General features: G+C 39.5%; 1 protein-coding gene across 13 annotated transcripts in view; it reads right to left on the bottom strand.

Moving 5' to 3' along the window:
* prom1b (prominin 1 b) overlaps window positions 1-22,619 on the bottom strand; it is a 49,829-nt gene extending 27,210 nt beyond the window's left edge. For 12 of the 13 annotated variants that reach the window (XM_021320209.2, XM_021320238.2, XM_021320208.2 and 9 more), the window contains exons 1-4: window positions 22,033-22,619; window positions 2,049-2,110; window positions 307-333; window positions 27-232 (exon numbers count right to left, since the gene is read on the bottom strand). In XM_021320209.2, coding sequence (XP_021175884.2) covers window positions 27-232; window positions 307-333; window positions 2,049-2,110; window positions 22,033-22,315 — 578 coding nt within the window. In that variant the 5' untranslated portion in view covers window positions 22,316-22,619. The remainder of the gene's footprint in view (window positions 1-26; window positions 233-306; window positions 334-2,048; window positions 2,111-22,032) is intronic. The other variant, XM_012869777.3, reaches the window with a different exon arrangement.

Genomic DNA, 22,619 nt, shown 5'->3' with positions numbered 1-22,619 from the left:
AGAGGAGGAGGAGGAGGAGCACTCACATGATGAAGATGGTGGTGGCGATGAGCGAGGCGGTGAAGAACCCTCGGTGACAGTCGGCGTTTTTCCTCTGCCTCTGATGCATCTCACCTCCGCAGTTGTCGCAGCATCGACACATGCAGAAACAGGTGGCAACGATGGGGGTGAGGACCACGAAGACGATTCCAAAGACCGCGCATATTAGGAAACCAGACTCATAGTGGATCCACTGCAAGAGAGGAAGAACGTTAATCAAGAACGTATGACGCCTCGGTGACATTTAAGGAATCAAAGGGGGTTTACCTGCAGCAGCAGGAGGACGTTTTCTGGCTGTGACAGCAACATCATGGACAGGTTGAGGAGGCGTTGTTAAGGGAAACATAAAACAGGCTGAGAATCACAGCATAGAGACCATTAAACTGTCAAATGAAGATGTTAAAGACACACATTAACTTTTTATAGAATCTATTTTCTGCCCTTCTTCCTATATCTCCAGTAAACTTGCAGTCTGAGGTTATATCTTATGTATTTATTGTTGTTTGCTGGCAATCTTTTAAAGTGATATTGATAAAAAAAAGCTGCCCCATTTTTTCTTTACGGTTTCACTTATTCCTTAAATTCTGTTTGCTAAATCTCTGATATCTGACCTACAAATCATCAGACATCCAGTTGTTTGCCAAGATATTTCTACCCTTTGAAATTTTTCTCAAGCCATTTAGTTTCAGCCACAAACATAAATGTCTTTCATTGGGATTTCATGAGATTGACTTGAACCTTGGTCAGATTAGACATTTTTCAAGTTCTGCTGCTGTTTCTAAACTAGATTTAGCTCTGGACTTTAACTAGGCCATTGCAACACATCAATATGCTTTTATTTAATCCATTTGTAGCTCTCGCTGTAGGTTTAGGGCATGTCCAGCAAGAAGGCAGCTCCTCCAGAGAAACCTCAAGGTGGCCTCTTGGTTACTTCTCTGATTAATGCTCTCCTTGCAGTTTTGTGGCCCGTAACGACTCGTTAAATTTGCAGTATTTCTGTACTATAGATTGAACAACGTTCCAGTAGATCCAAAAGGCGATTCCAAAGTGTTGGATATTGTTTTATAACCTGAAAGTGGTTTAACTTTGATCCCTGACCACCTCTGCTGTGTCTCTTGCTCTCTATGATGCAGTTTGTTTACTCATGTTCTCCAAAAAGACCTCAGAGGCCTTTATAGAACGACTGTATTTATGCAGAGATTATATTACACATTGCTGATCTGTCTTTACTAAGTAACTTTCTGAAGATAATTTATTGCACGCCCCCTCTTTCTGCTTTTTATTTGCAAAAACCTTTGAAAATAATGTATTGGTTTTTTTTCTTTAATCACTGTGGATGTAGGGCTTTGAGTTGATTTTTCAGAAGAAATCCCAATTAACCACACAGGTTTGTGGTAGAAATGTGACAAAATGTGGAAAAACAGAAAGGGCATGAATACTTTCATGTTTTCTTTACACATCAGTGAGAACTGAGTAAATTATTTCATTAAATCGTTTGGCACTTTGGCAAGAAGCCAGTCCAAAAGTACCATTTATTTTATATTTCTGGAGCTAAATCTATGTAATACAGCAAAGACAACACAGTTTAAAAGAGAGAGAGAGAGAAATACTATTTTGGCACCGACATGGTCATTTCTAGTCATTTCCAAAAGCAGCTAATCTAAAATTTGATTAAGCATATTTAGATTTTTGCAGGATGTTTTTCTAGTCATTTTCATGCATTCAAGATGCTGTTCATCTGCTATACACAGCTATTACTTAAGTCTCTCATTTTTAAGCATGGACTCTGTGGTATGCTGTTGTAGTAAAGTACACAGCAAACCAAGAACATTTAGGGAAAAGCAACAAAAAGCATGAAGAGCAACTTTGAAAGCCTGGAAAATAATTAACCATGATTACTTTAAAACTTTTCCTAATTGAAAGCAAAATAAAAGGAAATCGTGACTGGTTCCTAAACTTCTGCACAAAGCTTTAATAAAGTGTGAAATGTTCTGATAAAACCAACATACCTTTCTCCATTCTTCTATTTTAATTCCTCCCATGTTTTGCTGAATGACTCTAACAATAAGATCTGGAAGAAGAACAACAAACATTGTCTGTGATCAAGTGCTTTTGAATCTGAACAATAAACAGTGATTCAGAGGCTCAGCTCCAGGTTTGGGACGGCAAACGACGCCGCAGCGGGAAAAGAAATCCATTTATCTGCTCACAAGCAGACAGGACGGATTGCACGGGATCAGTTTATTTTTAATATCCGAGGATGGCCACTGTGACGGTGTTTCCTCTTGCTCTGACCAGCTGTGTGTTTACTGAGAGCAGTCTGAACTGACCCGGCCAGGACTTCGGTTCGGTCCAGCTGTCTGTGTGTTTACTGTATATAGGTCAGCCAACGCTAAGCCTACCTGCTGCACGTTGACTCACCCGCTCTGTTACTCAGCAGGTAAACTGATTCCTTCACACGGATGCTCCAATTACAACATGGACAGTTGCACACATTGAAGAAGTGGTGGCAGATTTCTACTGTACCTGTTTGTTTGTTGTTGTTGTTGTTTGACACATTTTAATGTTTCACATCATCAAACAACTTCGATGATCTGAAACATTAAAATTTCACGTTTTTTTTTTTTTTTTCCCCAGTGTCCTGTCTAGCAATGTGACAGTAAGAATTGATGTCAGAGCTCCGCTTGATTTATGCATGTCAATAGTTTTATTGTGATTCCTGCGGGGAGAATTTTAAATTATGTGGACACTACAGTGGGAAATTAGGAGAGTAAAGGAAGAACAAGAAGAGAAAAAAAAGAAAGAGGAGGTGAAAGAAAGATGAGATAAAAGGGAAAGAATGATAAAACGTCTTCCGTCTGCTTCATCACCTGGAAAGAGTGATGTAAAAAGAACAGCACAACCAACCGACATAGTGTAACAGATACAATAGAGTAACACCTTGATACCATTGCTAAATCATATGTATTATCATTTACGCTGACATGAGTAAAGTGATACCTGAGAAAATAGAGTGAAAAATAAATGAATAAATAAATAAATAAATAAATTTCACATCTTAACGACACAAATCCACCTGCCGTTTTGTGAAAAGTGTTTGCCTGCTGGAGCCTCCAATCGCCTTCCAGCGTTTGTGCTCACTGGCAGTGGCTGTTTTACATCCCTGTGTCGTGGGATTTTGGCCGACGTTTCTTTGAAGAATTACTTTAATTCAGCCACATTGGTGTGTTTCTTGTTTGAGGCCACAGTATCTCAGTCGGGCCTCGACTTGCAGGTGTGCTTTGGATCGCTGTCCTGCAGCACAGCGCTTGAGCGGAAACTCTCCTTCAAGATTTCTTGGGTGAAGCAGCAAAGCAGTAACCTGACCCTAGCCATATGTATGTCTCTCCGCCTAGCTTCACTCACATCCATCTGGGACATCTCCATAGGAATTGCCTTTATTGAAGGCTGGGGCTTATCAAAAATCCTTGCATATGATTGGATAAGCCACTTGTCTGTCATCTTTATCAACGTGCTATTTCAACCACTCACACCGAAGCTAACCCGTGACGCTGTGAGAGCGATGCAGGAAAAAACAAAACTTTTTTTTTTAAATGTGTTTGCGGCTCTAGTGGCACGCGTTTTATTGACAGTGAGCTGACAGGAAGAGGGGGGAAGACAGGCGGCAAAGCGCCGCGGGTCGGAGTCGATCCCGGGCCGACCGCGTCGAGGACTAAAGGCCTTCTAACATGGTTCGCGCTAACCGCTTCGCAGACGCGTCCCGGAACACAAAACTTGCCAAATCCGGTCGAGAGAAGGGCGAAAACATCGTTTCCACCAACAAAAGCCTTCAGAGCCGTTCTCTGATGTTCTTTTAATGAAACAATATCAGGTAGATTGGACAACACGGAAGAAATAGCAGCATCAATGCTAACGCTTGCTTCCTCGATGCGAGCCGCCATTGCTGTCTGAATCAAAACAGTCTCACGGTCGCTTCTCCACTACGTCACATCTATGAAACTCCAGCCCTGCGTCCTGATTGGCTGGACAATAAAATTGGTTGGAGAAATCACTCTCTATGGGAGATGTCCCAGATGGATGTCAGTGAAGCTAGGCGGAGCGATATCAATCTGGCTAGAGTCAGGTTAGCAAAGCAGCCCCAGAACATCATATTACCACCACCACATTTAAGTGTAGGCGCTACTAGGGCTGGACGACAGAAAAATATAGATAAAATAGAAATCATATTGATCAATATCAATAATTACCAACAAATTCTAAACATATATTTTAATTGCAGCCCTGGCCATTTTATGCTCTCACTGAATTAAAACGCAACCATTTATTCAACCAACTTTTTACCAAAATTGCAAGTTTTAAAACAACAACGCCTGCTCTCTGAACTCTTTAAAAGGGGCGGAGCTTGGTTCCTGGGTCTGCGTTTGTGATTGGCTGGGAGGATGTAATGACTGTAATATTAACCTATGACAGGCTGGGATGCAAAAGGTAGAAAAACTGTTCTTCTATTGAACTTTTTATTGACCTTTTTTTTTTTCCTAATCATTGATATACGTTTATAGATCGATATATATTGTTACTGAATTATTGTCCAGCCCTAGGCGCTACATTGTATTAGTTTTACACCAGGCGACATCTTCCAAAAAGTAACATTATTGTCTCTTCAGCCCACAGAACATTTTCCCACCATTTTGAGGATCATCAAGATGGTTTTTTTTGGCCTTTATGTTTTTTTTGGACAGCTGTTATTCTCATCTTCAAGCTCAATTAAACTAAGTTTCTTTCTGATTGTTGAAACACCGACCTGTTGTTAAAAAACTGAACCTTAACTAAAGGAGCTGAGGTTAGGAAGGCTTTAGATGGTGTTCTGGGTTTCTTTGTGACCTCCAGAGGTGGGCAGCACAGCCAAAACTTGTACTCAAGTAATAGCAGCATCACTTTAATACACTTTTAATCCAATTGAAGAAAAAAGATGCAAAAATAATTACTTAAGTAGGAATAACAAAGTATTTGGTAAAAAAAAAAAAAAAAAAAAAAGATTCCTCAAGTTTGATCAGCTGTTGTGGTATTTTAAACAATTAAATTAAAAAGGATATAATTAAAAAATAATATAATTAAAATACAATGAATTCACACAAAATAAATACATATTTCCAGATCTAATTCTGTTCACAGCACAAAGCTTGTGAAAGCAATAGTTAGAACGGTGAATAAATACTTACACAGACAGTTTATACCATTCAGGTAACCTCCAAATGGCACAATAGGCTCAATGGATAGAAAATAACATTAAAACAAACTTCTGCACATAGAAGAAGTCTCACTCCTGTGAAGGAATGTGTCTGGTACATTTTTAGTTAAAACATTTAATACTTGACTCCCTGATGTAACCGGAGGTGGGTAAAGTAGCCAGACGTTGTACTCAAGTAAGAGTAGCATTACTTAAAAATTATATTGATCAATTAGAAGTAAAAATGACGGTGCAGTAAAAAAACTGATCAAAGTACTTTTTAGTTAGTCAAGTAAATGCAACCAGTTAGTACCCGATTTCTGGTAAACTTCGTTGTGCTTCTGGATTAACTTCAGTAGGCCAATCATTCCTGGGAGCGTTCGCCGCTGTTCCATGTTTCATCCATTTGTGGAGAATGGCTCTCACTGGGCTTTACTGGAGCCCCAAAACCTTTAGACATGGATTTGTAACCCTTTACTCATCTTTAAATCAGGACATGATGTGTTCTCTTAAAATCTTGTAGCCTACTTCGTGTCGTCACACAGGTTCTATTAGAGTGGTCTCTTGACTCTAAAGGTCGGGCAGTAATCAGATCTGGGTGTGGATAGTGAAACCAAACCGAAAAATTTGGTTAATTACAGTTAATTCAAGATTTCAAAAGTTGGCTCTCACATTGGGCTAAGTTTAAAAAGCTTGTTTCACTTAATTGAGCAAATCTTCTTCTGAAAACTTTTTCTTTGTTTTACTAAAATGTGTTTACTAAAATTGTCTTTTTCTAATATAATTTTTACGTACCAAACATTTACGTTTCAAGAAACCAAAAACTGAAGGAATCTGTAAGGGGGAAATGCTTTTTACACTCGTCTATGTGCATACATTTAATCTGATTTACCATTAGGCAGTTTCAAGCTTTAATTGCATCATCAGATCCCTCAGATACCATCAGAAAAGTATAGCCTTGAGCAGAAATATAAGAAATAATTTCGCCATGTAATGAAATTATTTCACGTCACAAAAATCACAGAAGTGGAGCGAACAGAAGAAGCAGATGGAGGTCGGTTTAGCTGGGGATGCTGACGCAGCTGTCACACAAACAGTCACCATCGGTCACTTCAGACGACAGTAAATTAAGTTAGATTAACCCCAAACATGCTCAGCAACAACCACTTCTCACCTGAAACATTTACTCCTTTGTTTGCCTACAAAAAGCTTCATCCATCATGACAAAACAAATTTAATACATCAAAATCTGCCAAGTCTTCGCAACTTTTCCATAAAGTGGCAAAAATGTTGCCCAGTCATTCATTTTTTAATCCGTGTTACAGTTTATAGTTATAAATATTTTATTTGATTTTAACTTTTCAGCATTTTATTTCTCGAGATGTTGTTTGTTGCAGATTAATCTTGTATTAAACATACAGTTATAATCAGAGATGGGTAGTAACTAGTTACATTTACTCAGTTGCATTAAGTTAGTAACTTTTTGAACAAAATGTACTTCTAGCAGTTTTACTGCACCGTACTTCTTACTTTTACTTGAGTAAATATTATGAAGAGGTATCGCTAGTCTTACATGAGTAAAATGTTTGGCTCCTCTATCCACTGTCAGTAACTTTACTGAATAAAGAACAAACTTGTTTCGACCAAAAATGCACCAGAGACACATCTACAGTTTATTTTAAGGTGAGACTTCCTGTTTGTACACAAGTTTTTTTGTTTTAAAACTATTTTCTGTCTGCTGACCTCACTGAGCCATTTACAAGTCAAGTAATCGCATTAAACAGTAAATATTGTCATTGGAAGTAGTTTGCACTGTCCTAATTTACAGTATATACATTAACTGCTTGGTTTCACAAGCTTTATGTTGAAAAACGTTGTTTAGAAAAGTGTTTCCTCTGGCTGAATTTGTTACTTTGTAATTGTTATTGTTTGTAAATGTTTTATGTTAGTCGTTAAAATACCAGAATTTGTACATCATTTCATATTTTTGCCTGACCAATTACATCATTTTTTAATATTAAATCAGTTGGTATAAATATTTACTCAATACTTGAGTAGCCTTCTTACCTTACCTTACTTTTTTTTACTCTTACTTAAGTAATTTCCTGGTAGGGTTCTTTTTACATTGACTTGAGTGAAAATATGCTGAAGTAGAGCTACTCTTTTTTGAGTACAATTTCTGGCTAATCTACCCACTGTTAATTTATTATAACCTGGTTATAATAAATTAACAGTTTTTTTTACTTTTGCTAGACTTTATAGGGCTGAAATCTGGTAATATGGTGCTACTTCCAAGAGCTGCAAACTCATAACAATCCCTGAATTGCAGGGGGCGCTCATGAAGACCTTTTTTTGACTCTGTGGTGTCATCAGCCATCTTCTATGGTGTCAATTGTTGGAGCTGCAGCTTATCTGTAGCTGAGAGGAAGTGGTTAGATAAGCTCATCAGGAAGGCCAGCGGTGTCCTAGGATGCCCCCTCGACCCAGCGCAGGTAGTTGGAGACAGAGCCACTGTGGCAAAAACAGCCTCACTGTTGGACAGTGTCCTGCCCACCATGCATTAAGCTGCTGGAGAGCTCCTGCAGTGACACACTGCTGCATCCTTGATGCACAAAGGAGCGTTATCACAGATCCTTCCTCCCTGCAGCTGTTAGCCTTTATAACCATCACTGTTCCCAACAAACTCAATACGCTGTTTACATCCCTGCTGTTAATTGCAGTTTTTTTTCATTTCTTTGTAGTGTTGGTGTTTTTTACGCACAAATACAAATTAATGTTTTGCACATTGTTCAGTTCAACCTACTCAGCTGTATATTTTGTATATTTGCCCCTTGCATCACAGTCTTTTATTATTAGTTATACGTAGTTATGTGTGAATATGGATGGTTTAAATTGCCTGTCAATTTGCTGCTGGTGCAGCGCATTGAGTGACAATAAAGGGGATTTCTATTCTTTTATATTGGCACTGATCTGTAATCAGCATGTCAAAAACATGTAATCTGAAGCACTTTTTCATAAAATGTCAGGTAAGCGTCAGGAACGTATGGTTTGACATGTAAATAGGGAAAAATCTTGTAAATCCTTCTTGTTCTCTTGGATTAAACATTACTTCCTCTATCAAAGAACCTGTGGCTTTATGTTAGGTTTTGTGCCACAGTCCTTAGTATCAAACATTCCTCAATCAGCAGGTTATATAAAAAAATTTAAATCTGTATGGTCAGGACCAGCCTAATCGGTGCATCTCTAAATAATGTGCTTTAACACCATAGATCAGCTTGGTAGACAACATAAACTCTCCCAGATACAGTTAATCTAGCCCCAATAAGCCTTTATTGTGAGTAAAAGGAAAAGCAACAGTTATTTTGAGTGTCTTTCAGGACCATATGGCTAATCCTCTCCACCCCTTCCTCGCTTTGTGGCGGAAACAGATCTTTTGCTTTTTCTCGATTCCTGCATTAATAATGACTGCGTTACAAAATTGGCCAATGCCGAATACATGCCAGACGTTGAATGCGTCCATCACTGCAGCTTACTCTGCAGATATGAGCATTTGAGCACATCTGAGTTGTCGGTGCCACCTGTTGTTGCTCAGCTACTTAGTTATTGTAAGCCACTGAGGGCAGTAAGGCTTAGACAGCTTAGGTCAGTGACCCCGTATAAGAAGCAACTCTTGTAAAGGAAAGGGGGAATAGGGGAACAAACAACCATCAGAATTACACCTGAACTGGTGAACAGACCCACGGGTGACATGAACTCCTTCGCCTGCAGCTCAGCCACTTTTTTCTGCAAGTTTTCTGCCCAGAAAGTCTCCTCAGTTTATCCATTTTTTTATGGTCCACGTTTTTCATCATTTTATCGACATCCAGTGTTGTCCTTTAATTAAAAGAGCAACCTGTTTTCATATGTAAATCAGAACGTAAAACCGTCTTACTGCAAAGTGTAAATATAGGCTAACACAATCCTCCTCTCTGACCCGATTGGAGAGATTACTGGAAGGTGTGGATGAAGCCTTATGCAACCTCGGCATCCACTGCTGCATCCTCACATATAAACTGCAGTGACATCACCCTGCTTCATATAGCAACGAATAGTGGTTCTCAAAAGAAACGTGAATAAATTAACCAATAAACATATTTCATGGTGGCATTAGGGAGTCTACAAGCCCATTTATATTTGAGTTACTTATTTTTAGCATTGCAACTACAACAGAAACAAGTTAAAGGTCAGAAGGAACTTGAAAGAAATATTTGTTTGATCCCAAAAAGTTTTTCTCCTGTCTTGTGATCCAGCAGATTTATTAGGTCACATCTTCATCATGATGCTTACTTTGGTAACAGCTTCTTTCTCTGAAGGACAACCCTAATGGAGCTTTTGACATCTTTACTTTCTGCTTGTTTTTTTTTTCATTGAAAGTACTCCTGCTTCAGTGCTTCTGTCTCTTTTCTAGATGAGGCCATTAAGTGAGCTATGGCGACCATTCACGGTGTGAATTCTGTTACTCTTTCACATAGAAACTACCCCTGGCTCATTCAATTCTCCTTCACGGACGGACACAGTGGTGGAGCTATTGCTACCTTTAGCAATGTAAACCCCAGGGTTTCAATTGTCACAGAAAGTTCTCCTGACACAGTGTTTAGCTGCCTCTGTCCTAAAAGAGGCCATTTGCAGACTATGCTGCTATTATTGTGTGTAATGGTCTTTGTTCTCATGAACATTGTCCTTGGTCCAGTGGTTTTGTTTGTAGATGTGTCTCTTGCCTGGATAGATCCACTGCAAACGATTGTCAGTTTTCCTGACAAATAGAAGGTATCACTGGTTCAGAGCTTTTGTACTAATCTCATTTTCTTGTTACGGACCTACTGCTGCCGTTAATTCTGTTTATTTTTTGTTTTTTCTTTCTTATTAAAAGTACGACTGGACTGGAGCAGATATCTGTTTGTTTTCCTACACTCTGGAACCTCAGGGAGCTCTGGCAGATGACTTTTCCTAATTTTCCTTTCCACTGTTGCCAGATGCTTACTAATGATGAGGAATTTCTGCAAAGTCAACCACTTCATGCAACTGGCTGGACTTGGATCAGAAAATAAAGACGGGGCTCTAAAAACTGGACCTGCAGCACAATTTACGTTTGGGAAAAAGCACAATTATGTTTTTACTTGATACTGGCATTGCATGATTTATCTTACCGTTAGACAACAGTATAAGCAAAAATATTCTAATGCTGTGGGAGGAAAATAAATTTCCAACACCCACCATAAGATGAAGCAAAAACTAACATGATAATGAGTAATCTATCACTGCACAGAACAAAAAACAAGAAAGTTTGACAAATGGATGCTTCTTCAGAAAAAAACGAAGTCACAAATTCATTGACTATGAATGCAAATTACACTTCAAAAGTGCAAAAACCGAATGTATCAGCAGCACTGAGGCAAATGGGCACATTATATAAGAACTCCCCCATTTTGCTTTATAAATCCCAGTCCAAAAAATTCTCAGCTATTTCCCTTATCTCCTGCCTGATGAACAGCATGTCAGCAACCAGTAATGAAGTAAAACAGACAAACACCAGCATATGACCCAGTTTGTGTGTGCCCAGGCATGTTTTTGCTCCTGTGTGTGTGTGTGTGTGTGTGTGTGTGTGTGTGTGTGTGTGTGTGTGTGTGTGTGTGTGTGTGTGTGTGTGTGTGTGTGTCACTGTGCCATCTGTAGTACTGGTGTATCAGCCCTCTGTTAGCATTAGCCCAGTGGATGCTAATCCTAATCCAGCCTGTGTGTATCTTAGAGATAAGAAACCGATTCAACACTCAGAGAAAGAGGCTCCTCATGAAATCCTCGTGATAAAAATGTAGTCGTCAGGCAAGAACAATGAGAATATTTTTGGTACAAAATAACAGATATGTTTTGATTGGACTTTCACGCACCCTAAAGACAAGTTGTCTTTGTTTTTTTTTGTTTTTTTGCTTTTTCTGTGTCTCAGGGTACGACAAAACAATCTCACCCAAAATGTATTTGCATGTAGCTAACAGAGATTTTCACTCTTTCTAAAAATGTTCAAAACTTTACACAATTTTCCATAATTGCTGATTCTTGTCTAAATACCAAAACAATTAAAAGCTTAGGTACAACAAAGAGCATTCATCTTTTAATAACCACACTTTTTATGTTCTCCTTAATTTCATCGTAAATATCTTTTACTGAAATGCAGGCGGTGCAATAAAACCTGCTTTGAATTAATTTATAGCTAATTGGCCATATACAGCAAGGGTTTCCAAAAAAATATGACTCAATGCGTGTTCTTAGCACGATTCATTTTTTTTTTTTTTTTTCAATTAAGGCCAAAATAATTTGCAGTCTTTTAATAAGTCAAATTAGCAAAAAGAAATTTCAAGATTTGGATCCACAATGATTTACACATCCTTTCCTGACTGAAAATTATAATATTTGTTGAACTGAAATGGTCATATTTTGCATAGCAGCCAAAAATTCACAAATTTATTTCTTTTTTTCTTATTAATTTCTTGGCCCTCGAGTAGTTCTGACTTAACAACTTCAGCCGATGTGCCAAAAAGTTTGGAGATTCCTGCTAAATACTAAAATTCACGATGATTTTATGGCTGATCTTTTCTTATAGAGGTCAGGATGGATGGATGGTGGGATAGATGATAGAAGTTGGATGGTTGAACAGACGGACGGATTTATGGACAGACGGATGGATGGATAGATGGATGGAAGGAAGATCAGGCAGATGGAAATGTGGCTTTTTTAGACCATTTCTACAGTATTTTAGCCTAACAGCAGCTATTAAAGGTCTGACTTAGTGAGCTTGTTTACCAACTTCAACAACTCTTTAATCATCTCTAATTTTTGGGGACTTTTAACTGATGCTCTATTTTTCCTGGCAAACTTGAAGTGAATGTACCTTAACCTGATGTAGTTTAATTAATTGATGAATAATTTGTGAATTACGTTAACCTGGCTGAACTAGTTCTTGGTAGGGATGGACTGGCAAAACACTGTGCAAACTGGGCTCAATGCACAATTGTCGATAGAAATGTTGGGTTAGCAACTTTTTGTTGCGTTTTTACATCCTCTTGTTAAAAAAAATAGGGATTCAAAAGAGGAAATTGTAGAAATAGCAACTGAAGTTGGTTATGTTATCATATTTATACAAGGTAGCTCCATTTTTGGCCATAAAAAATGGAAATTCCTGGAGAGCGACGGGCTCAATTTATCTGATCCATCATTGTCTGCATGTTCGTCGCGTATAGTCCAGTTAGCTCCAGTTAGCCAGCATGGGGCTAACTGTATTATTACAGTTGCAAATATATTTCTGTTGCAAATATAAAGATAATAAACACCTGGTTTCACCCTAAATTCATCATTAAATAAACTTAAAACTTAGAATTTAGACCTCAGAAAGATAAATATTGAAATGAAACTATTTTTTCCAGGACATTCTACTAAACAGAATAATAAACTAGGACTTTTTAGAAAATGGATTGTTTTAAAATTAATTAATTAATGTAACTAATTAATTAATTATGCATGTAATCAAATCAAAGGTGCCAACCAGTATTATGACTTCTGTCCCAAAAAGGTAAAATGTGACTTTATCCTATCCTATTTTTTCATGTCTGAGGTTTCAACTTGTTTTAAATTTGCATGATAACATTTATTTCTTTTCATTTACAGACAAAAAGTTAATATAATCATTTAATGTATTTCTTGTTTTAACGCAGTTCTCCTCATATTGGTCACTTGTTCAAAGCACTTTCTAGCAGCTTTTGTACGACTTTGGTCCCTTTCTTCAGCTAAAAAAAGCAATATGCTGGTTGCATTTTTTAGTAATTTTCACTTCCATCCTCTGACAGGTTGCAGCATGCAAGAAATTAACAGACAATTATTGACTAATTTGTGTTTTTTAACAGATGGCTTCTGTTTTTGTGTTCAACCTGTAGTAGGGTGCTGCCAATGGCCCCTTTTATTGGGCATGTGCCAAAGCAAGGTAAGGTAAGTTTATTTATATAGCACTTTTTTAACAAGATGATTGAAAGAACAGAACATGAACAGAAGAAACATTGCAGACGTAGTAAAAAACGAAGGAATAAGCTAAATAAATCCTTGACTAGACTTCTTCCACACATCAACAAACACGGAAAGTCTTCATCGTTTCTATTAATAAGAAGAAATAAGCGAAGTGGAGATTTCTGATCTAAAGTAATTTTGTCCAACCGTTCCAAAGCTACAAACAGAATAACTTCTTTTGTTTCATTGTTTCACTGGAATGAGCTTCATCACTAAAAATTCAAAGCTTAATTGTTTCTATTCATAAAGCTAAAGCTTCAGAGTTCTGATCTGACTTTTCTGACACTACAGCTAAACAGAAAGCAGCAGAGTAAGGGAAGAAAGCACAGCCATTTCTATCCATCGGTCCATGGTTACATAATTCTGCAGCAGCTCCTTTATTTTGTTTAATCGGCGCAATCATGGGAAAGACTGCTGACTGGACGGACATCTAGAAGACAGTCATCGACGCCCCAGGGTGAGCCCCAAAAGGTCATTGCTGAATAAACTGGTTATTCACAGAGTGCTGTATCAAGAATATTCATAGGAAGTCAGGTGGAAGAATAAAGTGTGGTAGGAAGATGTGACTAAAGCTACAGTTGTAACCGCAGCCTTGAGAGGATTGTCAAGCAAACATCTTTCAAGATTTTGGTGGAGCTTCACAAGGAGTGGACTGAGGCTGGAGTCAAAAGCCACGACACACAGACAGATCGTACACAGCAGCTACAAAGGTCGCATTCCTCATGTGAAGCCGCTGCTCAAGAGACATTAGAAGTGTCTTCCCTAAGTGTATAGAGCCACAGTCGTCTGCATTGTCGATGGCTTTGCAGCAATCCCTTCTACTGAGCGTGCATGAAGCGACAGTGGAGAGGAAAACCAGAACCAGAGGAGAACCAGAACCAGGCTCAGTATGAACGCTCATCTGCCTCGACCCACTGGGGGTTAGAGAAGACAGAGCAGAGACACAGAAAGCACAGAAGCACACATTGACCCAGGAGTACTTTCTATGTTAGATGGTAATAGCGGATGATCTGCCTCCCTGGATGATATCACAACTAACAGAACACCAGATCAGGTGTACCGACAAAGACAGAGATCATCCCTGACTGTGGAAAATTCCCACTGAACTTCCCGCAATGTGAATTCTGTATCTCCTTTCTTCCTCCAGACTCTGGGACCTTACTTTCCAAATTAAATGCAAACTTTACTTTGATCTAAAAAAAATAAAAAAAGACTTTGGAGATCAAAGCAACAATCCAGTTGTTTTTCTCCTTAGCGCTTTCAGGAGTGAATGCTGCTTGTCAAGACTTGATGCAATCTGCTGGGTTTCCTACTCTTTGACCAATCTGTCTGAATGATTAGATTGAATTTGACTTTGTAAAGTGCCTTGAGATGAAGTGTGAATTGAAAATGTAATTTGGGGCACTATGTCATCTGATGGTTCTGGTCCACTGGGTTTTCTAAAGTCCACAGCCAACGCTCCAATCTGCCGGGACATTTTACAGCTCCTTCTGCTGACAAGCTCTATGGAGAACCTGATTTCATTTTCCAGCAGGACTTGATATCAGCCCACACTGCCAAAGGTACCAAACGCTGCATTAAAGACGGTGGTGTACCTGGTCTTAACTGACCAGTAAACTGAACGGACCAGAACCTTGGAGATAATATATGGAGTATTGTCCAGAGGAAGATGAGAGACACCAGAACCAACCAGGAAGATCACCTGAAGGCCGCTACCAGAGTCACCTGGGCTTCCTGAACACCTCAGCAGAACCACAGGGGGATCGCCTCCATTCCACGCCGCATTGATGCATTAAGTCACCAAGCAATGAGTGCGTAGAAATGAACGGTAGCCTGACATTTCTGTTTTAAATAGCCCTTTTACTGTTTTTGTTGTTGTAATGTTCTAATTTCCTGAGACAATGAATGTGGGGTTTTCATTTCTGTATGCCATCATTTTCTAAATGACAAGAAGGCTTGACACATGTCACCCTATGACTCCATGTAACCCATCAGTCTCATTTTCTGAAATTAGCGACAACAATGTTGAACTCATTCAGGATATTACACTTTTTTAAGCTATATCTGTATATAATTACCATTTATGCCTGTCTTTGCCTTCCTAGACCACATGCTCTGAATGTCGTGTTAATGTACTGAAATGTAAATATTCATTGTTAACATTGTGAGGGGTCCGTCCAGCTCCTAAAGTTTATTAAACGAGTTTTTTATTTCAACAACATGATCTGCTAAAAAAGTTGCATTTGTTTTGGCAAAGAAAAAAAACATAGTTGTAGTCTCTTAATGACATCTTCATGCCCTCCTAAACTATTTCCTCCTGCCTTGAACGACAAACATCCTCAAATACATTACTGGTATAGACTCAATGCAGGGTACTTGTATAACTAGCTAATATGTAAAGCAGGAAGGGGATTCTTCGGAAATTGATGCTGCACACGATCATATTTCTATAACAATAATGTAGCAACATGTTCTGCCATAAGCAGATTTACTTGACCACAACATTTTTTGTGAAATTATTATGACTGGTATGATCAATATACTGGACTATTTTTACATCAGTAGTACAACAAAGAGTTGCTTTTCACTTTTAGATAAATGCATTTAGATCATGTTAGATGTTTTTGCTCAAATGTTTGTGTGAATACATTGATACCATGAAGACATGCTACCTTTTACTCAAGGTTGTTATGTCACGGGCTAGGCTTACTGCTCATTTTGAGCCTGGTTCTGCTGCACTTCCTTTTTGTGTAGACAGCTAAATGTTCCTTTCCGGAAAAGGGTTGCAGCAGAAAAACCTGGTGGAATTGGCTGAGCTTCCTGAGATAGGTGATTTAGGATTACTTGGTATCATGTGAACAACTGAATGTCCATCCATCAGTTAACTCAACCCACTTATCTGTGCAGGGTCACGGGGGCCCTGGTGCCTATCTCCAGCAGTCATTGGACGAGACCCGGGGTATCACAGGGCAACACTAGCTACGTTTACAAGGCGAGAACGAGAAGTAATCAGAATAAAAGGCCGATCGGAATAAAAAGCGTCATGTAAACACCAATCGAAAATGATGATTGGATCAATCGGAAAGAAATTATAATCCAAGTGATAGAGGTGGTTTATGCCGATTGATAATCCGATCAACGTGCATATAAACGCCCGTCAGGCTAAAAAATTGTTACTTTACTCAGTAACGTTTGAACTGTAATTAGAACATCGTGCAAGTCCAGCCTGGGCTCTCGGAAGACAAACAAATTTGTATAATACTGCTTTGGTTACTACTTTTTATTGTCCAGCAAAGACGGAGGTTCTTCTTCTTCTGTGTTTTTTTTTTTGGGGTGAATTTGATCACTGCGCATGTCAGAGTGATCAGATTAATTGATTGTGTGCCCAGATAAAGGGTACAACCCAAATATTTAATCCGAATACATTTTATTCCGATCGTGAAATTTTGTGCATATAAACATAGCTTTAGAGACACACAAGACAAAAAATCAGGCACACACTCATCCCTAAGGGCAATTTAAAAAATGCTTTTGGACTGGGAGGATATGGAGTACCCAGATAGAACCCATGCATGCACAGGCCAGGATTTGAACCCAGGACCTTCTTGCTGCAAGGCAACGGTGCTACCATCACACAACCAAATGTGTTTTATATCATTCATCCAGCTGTATTGAACTGTATGCAATGGCACCTGCTGGACTGATTAGATTATATTAGATCTGCAAGATATGAGGAAAATATCTAAATGTGATACGATTGCTCAGTATTGTGATGATAACATGTGTTACAGTTCAAAAAGTTCCCTTATCTGCTTTTAAATCTCTTAACGGTTTGCCATCCCTGCCTCTCTGATCTGCTGAACTCTCACCTGAATCCTCCCTAAGGTGCCAACCAGCAGCTCCTTATTGTTCCTAAATCAAAACAGAAACTAAGAGGAGATCGTGTCTGCGTTGTAGCGGCTCCACAATAGTAGAATAATCTGCCCGTGGATGTCAGGCAGGCCTCCTCTCTTTCAGAGTTTGAGACTCTTCTTAAAACAAACCTGTTTGCAGAAGCCATTTGCACATCCTGACAGGTTGACTCTATTTTGTAATTATTTTTAATTACTTTTAATTAACTTTAACTATTTTAAAAGGTTGTAACTATCTTATATTTCTATTTTAGCTTGTCTGTGTTTTATTTGTCTATTTTAATTTTACTGCTTTTTTTCTGTTGTATGTATGACTATTGTTATTTCAAAGGGCTTAATAAATAAAGGGGGATATGGCATGGTAAAATTAATCTACATTTTCCTGATTATTTTCCATCAAGACATATTTTTATGAGCTTTAGCATCTCATCCCTTTAATATATACGTCTGGCGTGGTTATCAAAGCCAGTTAGAAACCATCCACTTAGCCAAATATATTATCCGTTTGCAAAGTGCGAAGAAATATAATATTCAACGAAATATTGAATCCAAGTAATTTGTTGAAATTGCAATTCTTTAGGCATCCATACTGGGATCACAATAGCAGTCTAACATATAGTGCAGCTCTAGATTGTATATTATTATATAATGTATATGAATTAGATGTTGTCTTGTGCTTTAAGATATTTGTTTAGAAATACTGGAATTGGAATTCTATTATCTGAAGATTTTATATTAATTGCAAGGCTATCGTGAGACTAGATTCTTTAGAAAATAGTTAAATAACTGGTTAGAACACCAGGCAGAAAATATCGCCATGGCTTTGTGTCATAAAACTGCTTCAATGTGTATTTTTTCATAACAGTTGTGATAAGTTTAGTAAAAAAATATGTAAAACACAAAAAATACAGACCAAAGCAACTCAGTGAAAGTGGGATTTCATTATTTCAACGACCCCAATTAACTACAGAGAAGCTGTAATTAGGGATGTGTCTCACTGCAAAAACAGACCTAAAAATAAGTAAAATGTTCTTAAAATTTGGGTTTTTGAGCAGGTAAATAAGATTATCTGCAAATGGAATGAGTATTTTGACCCCAAAAATAAGATAATTAGACATCCTGCACTTGAAATAAGACGATGGAGATGAGTTGTTCCTATTTTAAGTGCAAAAGTCTTATTCCATTGGCAGATCATCTTATTTACCTGCTCAAATCTAGGACAGATACACTAATTTTAAGAAAATGTTACTTATTTTTAGTTCCGTTTTTGCAGTGCTCATCCTTGGTTTCCTGGTTGAACAGCTTCTAGAGGCCGAAGCTCCTGATATATTTCACATATTTTGTATCAGGAGCTGCTTCTGCTCCAGCTGAGCTTGTTTACTTGTTAATGGCTCAGAGGGGCGGGGCGGTTCAGGTAGCAAACAGGTGAGACTGATCTGCTGCATTCCTTAAGCAGCTCTGAACACCTCAAAGCCCGTCTGGGTGCGTTCGGCATGACTTTGCATGGTTCTGATGCGCGATGCGGGTGTTGACGTTCCCCTCCAGGTGGTCTCTGTACACCTGAGCATGTGGATGACGGTGAGTGACACTGAAAAGTCCACAGCAGCTGCAGCATATGGCCCCAGTGGATTAAGGTATTATGCGGTGATGCAGGTGACGGAGAAAGCCTCCTCTAAGCACTGATTTTGCTAATTGCTTACCAAGCCAGCGACTATAACACTGGACACCAAAATGGCAGCAACTTTAAACCTTCAATCCAATTGCTCTGTGCCATCCTCCAACGTGACCACGCGTGGCCGAACACTCAAAACAAAGTGCGTTTAATAGTCCGAATCCTGGACTGGGTCGCAGCAGGGGAGAAGGCTGCGAGGACTGAAACCGAATGACAGATCTGATCAGCAGACAAACAATTTGACTGGCCAGAAAAAAGATCACTCAGGATCTGCGACAGCTATTGATCCAGTTGATCTGAGCATAATATTGCCTTAAGGCCCAAACAAACTCACCCATTGACAAAAATGCTTCGGTATTTTACCAGACATGAGCGGAGGATATTTTTCGTTGAACCAATCAGCAACAGAGGGTGATCTGTTTATACGTCGGCGCTGTGCAAATAGATCCTGTCACAGAGGTTTGTTTGAGGATTCTGGTCAGTTTTGGACTTTGCTATTTAATTTGTGACATAAAAAGGACTTTAAGATTTTGTTATGCTAAAGAGTGAGCTCGGCAATATGTCTAACGGTTAGTTGTAACCCTTTTTGATCCAGCAAAGTCTACACGCAGCTCCTCAGAGTTGATCATTCTAGCAGTTGTGCCATAAACAATTAAAGCTGTAGTTGGGAATCCTGTTCAGAAACAGTTTTTGTGATTCTGGGTGCAATGGCCCTTTAAATTTAGATCTCTACGAGAGCTGCAGGCCTGTAACAACTCTGAGCAATCCTGCTGGTGAAGATTGTCAGTCATCCATGTCATGGTCATTCCAAAAAAGTATACTATACTAGTACTAGTACTATAAAGCTTGGAACTCCACGCTACTCCAGACATTTTGAATTGAGAAAGCTTTCTGCATAGGAAGTGAAACGTCTTCAAACTTCGAAAAAAAAAAAAAACAGTCCAGTTGTTTTGTTTTTTAACTTCTTGGGTCTGACCAATCCTGTCATTCGGACTGAATGGAAAGAACCAATCAGATGCCTTCATGTCTTGTCCTCACCCGCGTCCCCCTCTGTCCCTCGGGTTACGGGAGTATCACCTTATCTATTGCTGGTGAAGATTCTCAGTCATCCAGGTCATGGTCATTCCAAAAAAAAGTAAAAAAACAAAGCAACTGGACTTGTTTTTCATAGTTGGAGACGTTTCGCTTCCTCTCCAGGAAGCTTTCTCAATTCAAAAAGTGAATTGAGAAAGCTTCCTGGAGAGGAAGCGAAACGTCTTCAACTACGAAAAACAAGTCCAGTTGCTTTGTTTTTTACTTTTTTTGGAATCACCTTGTTTATTGGTTGCCGCACATGCCAATCAATCAGACGCGCTCACATAACGCCAGTGTAAGCTTGTTCCTTGTTAGGTTCCGCTTGCAAGCTGCGCACTTCTAATGTTAATGTAGCCGGCTAGCTTTGCTGTTAGCCGTTCACTGTAGCTCCGCTGTTCTCAAAATACTCTGAACATGGCTGAGAGTCGCAAGAAGCGGAAGGCCTCAGTAGAAAGAAACAAGACCAGAGTGTATTTGAGAGATTTTCTCACACGATTCCTCCTGAGAAGCAGAAGAGCAGGTCTTGCACATGTGCAGTTATTCAAAAAGAGACTTATTTATATTTCCGGATAAATCGCCGACTATACCTTTAATTCGCTTCATGCATGCTCAGTATGAGGGATTGCTGCAAAGCCATCAACAATGCAGACGACTGTCCACTGTGGCTCTACGCTCTTTCAGGAGGAGTGAATGCTGCTTGGAGAGACTTGATGCAACCTGCTGGGTTTCCTTAGAGAGGAAACTTTCTGACCCAATCTGTCTGGAGGATTTGATCTAATTGACTTTGAAAAGTGCGTTGAGATGACACGTGTTGTGAATCGGCGTTATATGAAATAAAATTTAATTGAACAGGGAAAAAAAGGGCTTGAAAAACATTAATCTGTGTAAATACTCTATATAATGTGTTTCATCTATTAAATCGTGTTACTGAAATAACATATTTATCATTATTTAATCACTTATTTGTTTGTTTACGTCATTTTTAGCACTCCAAATGTATGTGCTTTCCTCATTTTCCACTGTAAATGATTGTCAGATAGAACCATTCACAGGATCAGTAGTGACTATCTCCTCCAGGGGTCATGGGGCGAGAGGTGGGTCCAGATCTTATAAATTATGTATATACTGTAAATCTATTCAGTAAAATACTACATAAATGTAATTATGACGTATACAAATATTTTTTTAAAAGTTCTTCTTAGTTATTACATTGTGGTACTATAGCTGCAAGGTGGTGCAGCTGGTAGCAGCAGGAAGGTCCTGGGTTTGATTCCCAGCCTGGGGTCTGTCTTCACGGAGCTTGGAGGTTCTCCATGTGAACACTTGGGTTCTCTCCTGGTACTCCGGCTTCCTCCCACAGTACAAAAACGTGAGGTGAATTGGTCTCTCTAAATTGCCCTTAGGTGTGAGTGTTGCCTTGTGATGTACTGACAACCTGTCCAGGGTGTACGCTCCCTCTCGCCCAATCACCGCTGGAGAAAGGCACCAGCGCCCTGCAACCCTGCAAGGATAGGCTGCTAAAGACAGCAGGTAGACATTATGGCACCTTTTGTGCCATGATTTAATACAGGTGTCCCTATCTTTACCGGAAACAACAAGTTCTATTTAAAGAAATTAACAAACTGCCATATTTTAAAATAAACTTTATGATTATTTCACTTTCACTGCCTCATCTTAACAGCAATAAAACCCAGTTTGATGATGACCCTGCCGTTTACACACCTGATTATGTCAGGGTTATTAGCCTTTTTTTGCATATAGATATATTTTAGGACTGCATTTTAAAGGTTTTTTGGTTTTAAAGGGTAAAACAACTTTGTGGTGAAATATTACATTGAAAACAGTTTTTTTTTTTGTCAGATTGCTGGGTGCTTCTAAAGGGAAATATTTATATTCATCCAGATGATTAAAAATACGGGTTGTGTGTCTTCACGATAATCATATAAAATCTGGAAAGAATAAAAAAATTATATCAGCAAGGATGTGAACAAGCAGATGAGGAGACAATATCTGGATCTCACCTTTGGGGAAAGAGTTTGGTTGAACCGCGTACAGGAACGCGTGGACCATGTGGAAAAGGATTCCTATGGTCCCCGGCTCGTAGTAAGCGTGGGTATCATAAACCGCTGCGGGTACAAACCCAAAGTCCAGCGGCTCCACCGGCGGAGAGGAGCGCTGCCTGCGGGGGTCCGACCTGACCTCGGCCCGGTGCCCGTCCCTCTCATCCTCCTGCTGCTGCTGCTGCTGCTCTGCGCTGGTGGCTCCAAACCAAAGCAGCAGGACGAGCCACCGTGTCCACAACATGGTCAGAGACGAAGGGGGGGGAAGCGCCAGAAGACCAGAGACCCAGACAACCTGCAGTCCCAGTCGGGACGGAGAGAGCAGCAGACACCTGTTCCTCCCACAGGACCCGAAACACCTTCACACATCCGGAGGCAGCCGCTAGGCTCTGGTTCTGGTTCCCCTCCACGGACTCATCACGGACATCCTTCCCGGAAGACCAGCCGCGGTGTGTGGGATTCTCACTGTGCCGGTGTCCTCGCGTTCACCGGACCGCGAGCTAAGAGCAGCCTAATCTCACGCGCACGCAGAGGGCTCTGGTGCGCTC

The sequence above is a fragment of the Fundulus heteroclitus genome, chromosome 5, assembly GCF_011125445.2.
Source record: "Fundulus heteroclitus isolate FHET01 chromosome 5, MU-UCD_Fhet_4.1, whole genome shotgun sequence".
Lineage (NCBI taxonomy): Eukaryota > Metazoa > Chordata > Actinopteri > Cyprinodontiformes > Fundulidae > Fundulus > Fundulus heteroclitus.
Note: the sequence above shows the minus strand (reverse complement) of the source record. Positions and strands in the feature narration are given on the sequence as shown.